Source organism: Oryza brachyantha, chromosome 1 (genome assembly GCF_000231095.2).
Source record: "Oryza brachyantha chromosome 1, ObraRS2, whole genome shotgun sequence".
Lineage (NCBI taxonomy): Eukaryota > Viridiplantae > Streptophyta > Magnoliopsida > Poales > Poaceae > Oryza > Oryza brachyantha.
This window is the reverse complement of record NC_023163.2, coordinates 22,138,878-22,151,038: the sequence shown is the minus strand read 5'-3', so window position 1 is coordinate 22,151,038 and position 12,161 is coordinate 22,138,878. Positions and strand designations below refer to the sequence as shown.

Here is a 12,161-nt window from a genome sequence, read left to right as displayed (position 1 = left end):
AGAGCGAGCAACGCGGCATCGCTCGGACATTCTCCGGCTAAACAAAAGCCGGTTCCGACGAACGGCAACGCCCCAGCCCGGCCGGCCGGAGCAATTTTCCATTCTGAGCACTGTCGTTTCGGGCGCCGACATGGCCATGTCATCGCTGCGCTCATGCTGCCGTACCGTACGCTTCAAACGCGATCGGCGCAGTCTGCTGCATCTGCATGAGCTTCGATGCGATCGGCCAACGAGCTGCGTGCGTGCTGCTCCGAGTCTTCCTCTTTTCTGTTCTGACAGTTGACTTAGAACAATATATTGGGGGGCAGGTGCTCGTGAGTGGCCAAGAGCTGTTGCTGGGCTCAACGTAGAACGTGATGGTGTAAGTAAGCGAAGATCATGAAAGATTGGAAGGGAAGCTCAGAGTTATTGACAGCGTCAAGTTTACCATGTGATCTCACGTAGTAAGTTGCAGTCGAACATAATCGCTTTCACGCATCATTGATGGGCCTCCTAGGAGATAATCAGATACGCCTCTCGGATAGACATGACATGTATAATGTATTTTCTCTGAATATACTGAATATTCAGTGTTTGGCTGGCTGTTAGGTGTAGTCTTGTTGCAGTCCTCATTCTGTATACACATGAAAAACATTATGGATTCCCTTTGAACACAACAGAGAGCTGTAGCCTATGATTACAGAACCAACAATTACATAACATGATGACGCATTCTTTTTAATGGACATTTGATCTATGGTTCTCTATTGGTGAAGAATAGAACATATATCTAGTACCAGTACAGGTCTCATGCTCCATCCGTTTTAAAATAAATAAATTTACAACTAGATATAATACATCTATTAAATTTTAATATTATAATGTTTATATCTTATATTAGGTTTATTTATTTAGGGACAAACAGAGTATATGCTGAAGGCAGAGTAGTTCACATATGGCAAGGGCCAAACTGCAAGAAAAGATGTGCCATGGCCCATGGGGGACCTCCTGGTGCAATTTGGGCCATTTGACCCTCCAAATAAATTAGGAGATTAAAGAAAGGACAATTGCATCAGAAACCTTAATGCCGCGGTGCCGGCTTCGTTTGAAGCTCTCTAAGAGTCAAGATTGCAACTTTAACAAGAGATAACACAGCGCACAGAGAAGAGCCAAACCCGGCACCCTCTTCTCCTCGACTCCACTCCACGATCCCTTCCCATCACCTTCCCGAGACCACCCAATCCGCCGTCGCGAGGGCAAGGATTGAAAACCATGGGCGACAACAGCGCCGCCGCGGCCGCTCCGGCCAGCAGGTTTGGCAGGATCTGCGTCTTCTGCGGCAGCAACGCCGGCAACCGCGCGGTGTACGGCGACGCGGCGCTCGAGCTCGGGCGGCAGCTGGTAATGCTGTCTCGATTTCCAAGGTTGCCGCCAGGTGGCGGCGGCGGCGGCCGCGCCAATATTCGATCTTGGCGCGCGCCCTCGTGACACGCCCGGATTGGGTTGCCAACTCCGGGTTTTTCGGGTTCTTTGATTCTTTGCTCTGGAGTTCATGGTTTTGTTTTGCAGGTGTCGAGAGGGATCGAGTTAGTCTACGGTGGCGGGAGCGTCGGGTTGATGGGCTTGATCGCGCAGACTGTTCTTGATGGTGGCTGCCGTGTTCTCGGGTTGGAAAATTTAGGCCTGTCCTGTTCAGCTTCACAATTGCACAGTTCGTGAATGAATCTTCTTTAATAGAAACGTGTGGCTGTTCTATTTGATTCTTCTGCAGGGTGATTCCAAAAGCACTAATGCCCCTTGAGGTATGTAGCAATTCCTTTTGCCTTTTCTTCTTCTTTCTGTATCGTGGAGAAATGTTGATTGTCAATTTGCCACTGTCATTGCTAGTTCTAGACTTCTATCTTGTAGCACCTAACTGGTTAATTGGTTATTAAGCACAAGGGATTAGATAGTGCAGATTGTAGAACAAGTGAACAGCTCTCTGTTTGAACAGAAGTGTGATAGCAGCATCTCAGAACACTTGCTGTGAGATGGGTCATCTCAATCTGATGCTATCTGTGTCTTGAGGTTTTCATGAGCATGCATCATCCATGTGGCTTTATACCAGTGGCTAATAAGTCAACAGGACTGTTAGTCCGGCTTGATTCACTTTTACTTATGAGCTTAGAATCAGGTGACCACTAAGGAAATAAGGAGACGGGGAATCGAGACTAGAATTTAGGTTGTGTAATCGAAGAATTTAGGTGGTATAATTGCAGCCTAACAGTTTAGACTATTGGATAGTACAACTTGAAATTTTAAACTTTGCCACTCGGAGGATGAGATATAATAGAATGTGTAACTTGCCAATAGGACAGCACAAGTTGTGAGAAAAAAGTAACAAGAAGTAGGTAATTCAAATAATAAAATCTTTCTGGTAGGCAGGTGACGATAGGTAATAGGTATTGGAATGATTGTAAATCTTAGTTCAGAAACTGAACACATGTAGCTATGGTCTTATGGATTAGGGTAAATGGAAAGAAAATGACGCTCTTTCAACCTTTATCAAGGTGAAGTTAAATCACACTGTTATGCATATATCCCTCTGAATTTCTCAGCACCTGCACTTTAACTGTTTACCCTTGTCTGAAGATTAGTGATAAGAGTATATCAAAAACTTATCCTCAAAACTACAAGATTACGACCTATTTATGTTATCACTTAACACACCAATATTCTAATATAGATATCAGGTGCAAGTGTTGGAGAAGTAAAAATTGTATCTGACATGCATGAGAGGAAAGCTGAAATGGCGCGCCAATCCAATGCGTTCATTGCTCTGCCTGGTATTACACTCAGTTCCACATGTTCTCTTGATATTACTGAACGGACTAATATTCCAAATCACCATTTTTGACTACTTTTTGTGGACAATAGGAGGGTATGGAACAATGGAGGAGTTGTTAGAGATGATAACATGGTCACAACTTGGAATTCATGACAAACCAGTGAGTTTTAAGTAAATAGGCTCTGACAAATGACAAACGAGTCTGCTACAACTAATCAAGGGAATTGACCATTGACTTGCAACAGGTTGGGTTGCTGAATGTGGACGGTTATTATGATCCATTGCTTGCACTATTTGATAAGGGTGCAGCAGAAGGTTTTATTAAGTCCGATTGCAGACAAATAATTGTTTCGGCACCGACTGCGCATGAGTTGCTGACAAAGATGGAGGTAAAGTGGCCTCATTATCTGTTCTTTATACGTGTTCTTAGTTTAAAAATACCTAACTTGATTGACAAACACATCGACTTAGCATTGTTTATTGTATTGACTATATTTGTCTTCGTCATGTTCAGCAATACACTCGTTCACACCAGGAGGTAGCGCCACGTACAAGCTGGGAGATGACAGAACTCGGCTATGGAAAACACCAGAGGAACCAGAGCATAATCTGCTAGTGTGACATTGTTCCTGGACGAGCCTTATTGTTCTTCGTTTAACATTGGCCTGCAGTTATTCCTTTTACAACCATTTTGGTCACCTTATCGTGCTACCTGTCCAGTTAATATCTGGTGAAGATGCATAAGAAAGTATGTACCTACCCTTTAACAGTGTGGGTAAATCACTAAATCCTCGGTTTTCCTATGGAACACATGGGTATAGTTCATATAATATTTTCTGCATTATAAGTTAAGAGTTATTTGAGCAGCACATCTCGTGTATTTTTCATTGCAAATTCCATGCAAAATTTGATCGGATCACCTTTTTGTGCATAGGTTGACCAACAATAAATGTAATATTCATCTGCGCTGCTTGAAGTCTTTCCAGTTGCATTAAAACAAAACGAGTTGCATTTTCATAGCAAAAATTGGTTATTTAATTGCATTTTTTATTTTTTTCCCTGATGTGTTTGGTCGGCCATCCTTTCACAGGGGTCATCTTTATCTTAGGCCTTGTTTAGATCCTTGTTTAGATCCTCAAAGTTTTTTAGCATAAACATTATATCGAATTTTTAGATACCTAAATAGAGCATTAAACATTGATAAAACGAAAAATTAATTGTATAATTATGGAATAAATCATGAGACGAATCTTTTAAGTCTAATTAAGCCATCATTATCCATAAGTGCTACAGTGACTTACATGTGCAAATGATGGCTTAATTGGCTTAAAAGATCCGTCTCGCGATTTATTCCATAACTGTGTAATTAGTTTTTCGTTCCATCTATGTTTAATGCTCTATTTAGATATCTAAATATTCGATGGGATGTTTATGCCAAAAAAGTTTTGGATCTAAACAAGGCCTTAAGGCTACAAGGTGCAAATATATAGTGACTTTGATAACCACCCACTACTGGTGAAATGAATCTAGCCTACATTGTGCATTGTGCATGAATACAGCCAACATGTCTGTCTCATCTTTTATTTCTACTTATACTTATAAGCCTAAATTTAAATTTTCAATATTAAATTTAGAGTAAACTTTTGAGTTTTTTTAGCTTACTTTGTTTTTTGGATTTGACTTTTATATCACTAAGAAAACACATACAAAAGTTTTATTTATAAATTATTTTTTGTTTGTAAATATGTCATCCGGTGATCACCCTTTAACTAATCTGTAGACTGTAGAGTGGAATTGACGTTAGGAAACTGACATACAGCATGAATACATACTCACAGTCACATGAGCTCTTTCCCAGCAGAGAGAGAGAGAGACTGCCGATGGTTACATTTTACCTGCTTTACAAAGACGGACAGCATTTTATTAGAGAGGGTATTTTCGCTTTAGTGGAACTTCAACCGTACCTTTTGTTGACATATTTAGGCGTTATTAAATTTTAGTAGCGCCAGATGCATTTTGGTGTAAAAAGGTTATCGAATTTGGTAGGGTAGCAATGATAAGAATAGTTTTGGTTCGTTTACCTACCGAAATTTGGGTGGTCCCAAATTTGGGTAGGGCTGAAAGCGGTAACAAGATGAACAGGCCCAGAGTTCTGAGACAGTAAGAAAACACCGAAAATCTGCCGCTGGAATCAGTACAGTTAACAAGATGAACAGGCCCAGAGTTTGAGACAGTGAACTATAGACGAGTCAAAAGATGTCCTCCCTCCATCCCTAAATATTTCACGCCGTTAATCTTTTTATATACATTTGGCTACTCGTCTTATTTAAATTTTTTTATCAAATATGTAAAACTATATATATGCATAAAAGCATATTTAACAATAAATAAAATTATATAAAAATAATTAATAATTATGTAATTTTTTTAAATAAGACGAAAAGTCAAACGTGTATAAAAAAACCAACGGTGTCAAATATTTAAGGGCGGAGGGAGTATTTCATAAGGAAAATTTGGGTGGCTCCTTTATCTGTGGATTTTAATGGCAGGAAAACAGCTGAAATTTCCGGAGCATCAGCTTTTTGACCGATGATTACCATAAATAATCTAACGATGCATTACATCCACAATAATTGACACATTAGTAGTCAGCGGTATTTTCAGGTCAATCAGTGAACTGATGAAACGCTACATATTCGAGTTCTCCAGTTTCCAAATACAAGTTTGACCAGTTGCACTTGGCTATACCGAGACACAGTATCTGGACATGGGTACTGGAACGGAATAGAAGTGGGGATACAGCTGACCAGTGAACTAAAGGGGCCCCAGTAAACGAATAATAAAGACATTTACAGAACCGTCACATTAATTATAAAAGCTAAATTCAGGCACCTCAGGCTGACCGCTTATTTACCGTGTCCAGAGGACCATCATCTGGCAAAAGCACTTCACATCCTCCTTGCATCTCCTCTGATACAAAACTCAGCAGGAAATGCTGTGCTCATCTACAGATTATGATTTTTACAGAGCACACGTAGATGTTCTTTCATTGCTAGTACTGAACCCTCTCATCTCCATCAAAATTAAGACCTTCAATACCTTTGAGGGCAGACTCGTAATTCTTAACATTAGATGAGTGTCGACCAGAAGATGAATGCTTTGGTTCTGCAGAATTGACCGGTGAGCTTTTCTGGGGACCAGAGGTTCTCCGAAATGCCCCAGGGCTTGCGTCCGTAGCACGAGTTCGAGAAGGCTCAGAAGAATCAGTAGGCATCACATCCCGACTACTTGAAACAGCAGGCCTCCTTGAAGATCCACTAGGCCGTCCCAGAAAATTCGCGGCAGATATCTAAATAGTAAAGCAGACAAATGAGAAACAAACTGGAAATTGGAGCAACGTTTATGGTTTCTAATTATTGGACTGCAGAATAAATTATGCATTTACCCTGTTCAGCTAATGCTTTGAATTAATACATAAAGTAGTGACATTCAGTTAGTGTTATTGATGAAGAAACACAACAAAGCTAACAGGCAACTGAAAAACTGGGGTTCTAAGGTTAGTCTAGCAACCTGCCCATGCAGTTTGTGTATGAGCTGAAAAAAAAATTGACTGCCATCTATTTTCCCTTTCTGCAGGAAAATTGGTTTGGTACCATCAAAGATACTGAGTTTAGAAATTTACCATCAAAAGTTGGTAGACAATACCACTAGAATTTTGAAAAATTTAATTGTACACTACTCTGTTGCCCTCTCTTAGTTTCTTTTTATGTTTTTGTTTTTTCCTGCCAAATAATTAAAAAAAGGCATTTCTGCCCCTGGGGAAGGGGATCAATCTCTTCCAAGTTCCAGATGGCTCAAGAGCGATAGAGATAAAACCGCTTCCTTTTGGATTACTGACGAGCAGCAACACCAACACTCCAAGTTCCCCGCTGGTGGTGCCAGTGCCCCAAACCACCGTCTTGCCTGGCTCCGATGCGGCCCCAACCCCAAAAGATCAGCTCCAACAGCACTGCTGTACACCTGCATCACTTGGAGCTCACGCCATCACTCTGCCCCATTCACACCTAAGAAGTGCAGCCGTCCCAATAGCCCGCCGCCAACGCTCGCCGCTGTCCCAGAGCTCCTTCCGATGGCAATGCAGGCCCGCAGCTCAACTCTGATCTCACCTACAACAGCATTGCTGCCCTGCTAGCTTTGTTCCTGTTTGCCATTTGTTCGATCCCCTTCTGAACACTGTTGCCATCAGCCATCTCTGAGCTCAAACTCACCACCGAGGCATTGCCACCCCGAGCTCTAAAGTGTACTACCCTGGCCTCACCAGGTTCAGAGGATACCATTCACCGGGCTGCATCACGAGGTGAAGGTGATTGAGCGAGGGGCAACGATGTCACACCTAACAGCAGGAAGGCCCAATCTAACAGAAATGGTAAATTTGGGGATGGGGGAAATTTGGGATGCTATCAGACTGCATCAGGAAAGTTCATTGGCATTTTTCTAAACCAGGATCTTTGAGTAGTGGTGTCAAACCAACTTTCCCTTTTGCAGTCAACTAGTCAATTCTTAGGATCCACAAAGAAAAATATGAAGAGAACTCACCACAGGCTCTTTAGAAAAAGAAGCATCATTTCCTACAGGTGCTTTCTGTTTAGACAAGGTTCCAACACTTGTAATAGGGGGTGGGGCACGGCGCCGATCCATTGATGACCAACCACTAGTTCTCCCTTCATCAACACCTAACAGAACGAATAAATGAGAAAACAAACTCATTAATTGTAGTAGTGAAAACACAACAAACTTGTTCTCTCTGGTTTATTGTAATGCTATTGCTACCACAAAAGCAAATGAACATTCAAGTGACAAAGGTGTTTTAAAACACAACGCAATCACTCAGCACCACTGCCAAAAAAAGCATAATCTGGTCACATGTAATGGCCAGAATAAGAAGACAATTACCTGACTGCCTGTCATTTTGCAATGCTGGTGGTGCTAACCCAGAAGGTCCTGCACCATGGCCCTACAACATAGGCTACTAATCAAAACTTTCCCAACAGATGGCTGCATACATAATACATTATGCATTTCTTGTGTGCATGCTGAGGCAGAGACTCACCACTGCACGGGGTGGAGCACTAGCAATTTGGGATTGCTGGTACTTCAGTATTGTCCAGTCAAACACATAATCAAACTGAAAACCTGCAAAGCAGAATAACAATAATGAACTCAATGCTTGGATATTTTGAATCGTTCTGGCCATATCATATTTATTAGTATAGTACAATAGGCCTTTAAAATTATATCGGAATCAATGTTTCATGATTTTTCCTTAAGTATAATAGGGAAAATAATACAGCGGAACACTTCAAGCATGATCAAAACTAACCTTCACGGATAAAAAGGTCACGGAAAAGTCGCTTAAGGTAGGAATAATCAGGCTTGTCATCAAACCGCAGTGAGCGGCAATAGTGGAAATATGATGCGAACTCAGTAGGATACCCTCGGCATAGAGCCTGAAATACAACAACATTAGAGCCAACAGAATTGAAAAGCAGCACTGGCTTACAGTTCATAAATGACAGATTTGTACCTCAATTGATGTTGCAACTTTTTTTTCACTGATTTTCTCATACTTTTGTTTCTTTGTTCCTGCTTTTAGACCCTGCCAGGGAAGGCTGAAGAGAAACAATGTAAAGACCAGTGCATAATATACATAAAAGGGTACAGAAAGGTGTGAACCAATAAAACTTATTACCTTCCCCTTAAAAAGTACATAAGTACATATCCAAGAGATTCTAAGTCATCTCTTCGGCTTTGTTCTGGCAATTCAGAAGGAACAAAAAAGCTAGTTAGACAATACTATGTGCAGCGCAAGGATGTCACGTACTCCACTTCACAACAGATTGAAGTATGGAGTACAGGCAGGCAGGAGTCATAATGGCAAAAAATATTCATGAACTAGTCAGTGCCAAATGCTCACCGATGCCAAGATGGGTGTTCACACTTGCATATCTTGCTGTCCCAGTCAAGTTTTTGTTCTCCCTGCATCATTAATAGGCAAGTCAGAATGGTGACAAAAGTTAATCCCCCTGTTGTGCTCTCTTGTTCTCCCACTACACAGTGTGAGTACTACTACGATAACTATAAAAAATGGCTTAATCTGGTATAATACTTCCCGGATAGAGCTTATGCTACTATAATTAGAAAGACACAAATTAACTCAGACCTTGTCCAAACTATAGTAGTGAATAATAGCAAACAACTTCTGCTATCTAGATTGCTAGGAGGAAAAAGGAAAGATGAATGGACAAATCATGAATGCTGAAAATTTTCCCATTTTATTGTACCTATATGGGATGTGCTGATGAGTGGAGGTATCCCTATACTTTTTAGCAAGACCGAAGTCTATTATGTAGACCTGAAACCAGAGACAGATTGATGTAGAAAGTGGTTAAGCAACCCAACAAAATTTGATAATCAAGAACTGAAGTGTCAAGTGAAAGCTACAATTTTACCCACCTGATTAGCTCGCCTACCGAGGCCCATAAGAAAGTTGTCTGGCTTAATGTCTCGATGGAGAAAAGATTTGGAATGGACAAATTCCACTCGATTTATCTACAAGTGAGAGGAACCAAGGTCACATAAAGCAAATCATCTATAGACCATGATGAAAGTGTCAGCGTGTAACACAACATGCTAGAATTTGTGTCTATAGACCATGAAAAAAAGGTCGCATAAAGCAAATCATCTAAGAACAAGAAACTAAAGAACAAAGAAAAAAAAGGAATTTGAAATGTCAGCGTGTAACACAACATGCTAGAATTTGTGTCTATAGACCATGATGAAAGTGAATAACAGAGACAGATCTAAAGTTGATTCCTTGCTAGATGTAAGATATCAATGCACTACTTCTTAGTTAAGAGCTAGCACAGAGGGATTAAAGTAGAGATACCATCTGATCAGCAAGCATAAGTACAGTCTTGAGAGATAATTTTCTGCTGCAGAAATTAAATAGGTCTTCAAGGCTTGGCCCTAGCAAATCCATAACCAAGACATTGTAGTCTCCTTCTACACCAAACCATCTGACATTTGGGATTCCAGCTGCCATAACAAACACAGTTAAACCACAGAATCTCTATCATGCATTGCAACAGCATTAAAAAATGCACAATGTAGAGCTTCCGTACTTCCTCCTTGCAGAATCCTGTAAATCTTAGACTCGTAGAGCAACTGGGGATGCTTTGTCTTCACATTTTCCTGTGTAAGAAACAAAGCAATCACATGCAAACTTCTTAACAGCGCCAGCAACTAAGATAAATCACCTTGCATTCTCAAGTTAATAATACACAAATCAACAGGCTATAAGGACACTAATATCATGCAACAAGGCCGGTCTATTTCTCAGCTATCATTCCATCACTACAATATATGTGCATCCGTGGAAACATCATGTTCCTGGTCATCGCTGCTCTGGTGGTTCGTTTTAGCTATTGGGCATTAAACAATATTCTAATGGCTGGATATAAGTCACGAATTTACCAATATTAGGTGCACACATCGAGACATGCCCAATCCAATGAAGTAACGACACCAGAGGACTCAGCTAGTGAGTACTAGAGCAGCTAACGGATGAGAGATTGAATAGAAAGCCAACCCAAAGTTTGAATTGTTTCGAGAACAGAAGCATAATACGAACTAGCTTTAGATACAAGAACATACACTGAACCAAGCTGGAACAACAACAGATGAGACTAAAACAACAGAGCCAGTGCTTAAAAGCATTAGAAAGTAGCATAACAATGGATTTTTAACACAAGATCTAAGCAGTTAATCCCCAGGAAGAGAGCACAGACCAGCTTAATCGCGACCTCCTCGTTCGTCTGGATGTTAGTTCCTGCAAACACAAAAACCGGTACAAAGACATCAGAAACCGATCAGGCACCACCGCACCACAAAAGCATCCCCCTGAAAAAAAAAATCCAAAATTTTACACATGAGCAACCCGCACCGAGATAGATCTCCCCGAAGGAGCCGCTCCCGATCTTGCGACCGAGCCGGAACTTGTTCCCAACCCGCGGCTCCATCAGTTCCTCCAGAGGAAAACCAGCAAAGCCGGGAAGCGTCCACCAAGAGCAACCGGAGTGGGGGAAAGGGCTAAAAACACGCGCTTTTCCACCGGAAATCTAGCGGCGGTGGGAGCACAGATCGGCGCGGGGCTGTGGGGGGTTCGGGCGGCCGGGGGAAACTCTCGTGCTACCTAGGGCTTGGGGGGAGGGGCAGGGAGGAAGGGGAGGAAGAGGCCGCGGCGGCGGCGGCGGCGGCCATGGCCGTACGGGGGTGGTGCTGCGTGCGCACACACGCCTCGCTTGAAATTAGTATTTTGCCTTGGGAGAGTTGGGAGATGGGAAGTAGACGAAGCAAGGAAAAGAAAAGAGGAAAAAGAAAAAACTGAGAGAGAGGAGAAAAACCAAAGGGGCAGTTTGTCCATCGGCTTCTCATAAGCGTAACCTATCCCATAATCTCATCATATTCTCAGCTACAGGGCTTATGGCTTTTGCGTTTCGGTCCCTCTCTTCCTCCTCGCTTTCGCTGTCTCCATCTCCAAGGATTATATTTTTGCAAGGGTTTCGTAGCTTGGCATGACTGGTACATTATGGATAAGATAAAGCATTCTCTTATCATGATTAGATGCCAAGTGTGCAAGAATTTTGTTGTTATACTGTACTAGTTTGTAGTGTAAGGTATACAATGTTTTCAGTGTTAAAATTATGTGCAGTATAGCGCTATTTGGGGTCTCTTTGTTTGTTTGCCAATTGCTTTGTGGGTTATCAATCTCAAGGGATAGTTGGATAAGTGTACTTAACAAGCATGCTTCAAAACGAAGCATGCCCAAAGAAAAAATTCGTTTGCCATACTAACATGCTTAATCATAAAAGGCACATAGACTTTACTATTGTGTAGGCTAAGAATGACAATGGCAATGGTGTGTTGTTTCTATTAGGCTCATGGATTGGATTAGGTTGTTTGTTTTCACTAGTCTTTTAATATACCGTTCTTTTATTAACACAACTCTTATGTACAGTGGTATTTGCAGATAAATGAGTACAAGAATTTATATCTATTAAAACTAGGTGATGTAACAAAGTTTTCACATTAATCTATAAACAGTGCTGCCATGATCATAGATCATATTTATAATTTGTATTAAAACATGCTATTGTAAAATATTGTGGGATATTTAATTTTTTACTTAACGGGTTTAGATTTAAAAGATTCCGTAAAAATTACAACATACTAATTTGTAGTAATTCTCAACTTAAAACTTATTAACTCAAGAAATGAGACCCCAGACGAATACAGT

At 41.2% G+C, this 12,161-nt stretch overlaps 2 protein-coding genes across 3 annotated transcripts; one reads left to right on the top strand and one right to left on the bottom strand.

The window, feature by feature from the left end:
• Positions 1 to 1,090: 1,090 nt before the first annotated feature.
• LOC102713433 (probable cytokinin riboside 5'-monophosphate phosphoribohydrolase LOGL1) lies at positions 1,091 to 3,817 on the top strand. Its single transcript, XM_006646191.3, has 7 exons — positions 1,091 to 1,380; positions 1,549 to 1,646; positions 1,751 to 1,781; positions 2,705 to 2,804; positions 2,896 to 2,966; positions 3,052 to 3,195; positions 3,321 to 3,817. Exons 1-7 carry the CDS (start codon positions 1,252 to 1,254, stop codon positions 3,420 to 3,422), a joined length of 675 nt encoding a protein of 224 aa, XP_006646254.2. The 5' UTR covers positions 1,091 to 1,251; the 3' UTR covers positions 3,423 to 3,817.
• Positions 3,818 to 5,451: 1,634 nt separating this feature from the next.
• LOC102705112 (casein kinase 1-like protein 2) lies at positions 5,452 to 11,300 on the bottom strand. 2 transcript variants are annotated; one of them, XM_006644528.3, is made up of 14 exons: positions 10,809 to 11,298; positions 10,654 to 10,694; positions 9,988 to 10,057; positions 9,753 to 9,901; positions 9,320 to 9,415; positions 9,148 to 9,218; positions 8,781 to 8,842; positions 8,556 to 8,619; positions 8,391 to 8,475; positions 8,187 to 8,313; positions 7,917 to 7,999; positions 7,760 to 7,820; positions 7,403 to 7,539; positions 5,452 to 6,155 (listed from the first exon to the last, which is right to left on the bottom strand). In XM_006644528.3, the coding sequence occupies exons 1-14, from the start codon at positions 10,882 to 10,884 to the stop codon at positions 5,859 to 5,861; spliced, it is 1,419 nt and encodes a 472-aa protein (XP_006644591.1). In that variant the 5' UTR covers positions 10,885 to 11,298; the 3' UTR covers positions 5,452 to 5,858. The 2 variants fall into 2 exon arrangements, with proteins under 2 accessions (XP_006644591.1, XP_006644592.1); XM_006644529.3 differs by lacking the exon at positions 5,452 to 6,155 and adding an exon at positions 6,192 to 7,151 and having other exon boundaries at positions 10,809 to 11,300.
• Between the last annotated feature and the right edge of the window lie 861 nt (positions 11,301 to 12,161).

Coding starts and splice junctions, on each gene's coding strand:
- LOC102705112 (XM_006644528.3), bottom strand. CDS start 10,884: ATGGAGCCGCGGGTTGGGAACAAGTTCCGGCTCGGTCGCAAGATCGGG. Junction 10,058..10,653: donor AGGAGGTCGCGATTAAGCTG/GTCTGTGCTCTC, acceptor TTTCTTACACAG/GAAAATGTGAAGACAAAGCA. Junction 8,620..8,780: donor GAACACCCATCTTGGCATCG/GTGAGCATTTGG, acceptor CTGAATTGCCAG/AACAAAGCCGAAGAGATGAC.
- LOC102713433 (XM_006646191.3), top strand. CDS start 1,252: ATGGGCGACAACAGCGCCGCCGCGGCCGCTCCGGCCAGCAGGTTTGGC. Junction 2,805..2,895: donor TGCGTTCATTGCTCTGCCTG/GTATTACACTCA, acceptor TGTGGACAATAG/GAGGGTATGGAACAATGGAG. Junction 2,967..3,051: donor TTGGAATTCATGACAAACCA/GTGAGTTTTAAG, acceptor GACTTGCAACAG/GTTGGGTTGCTGAATGTGGA.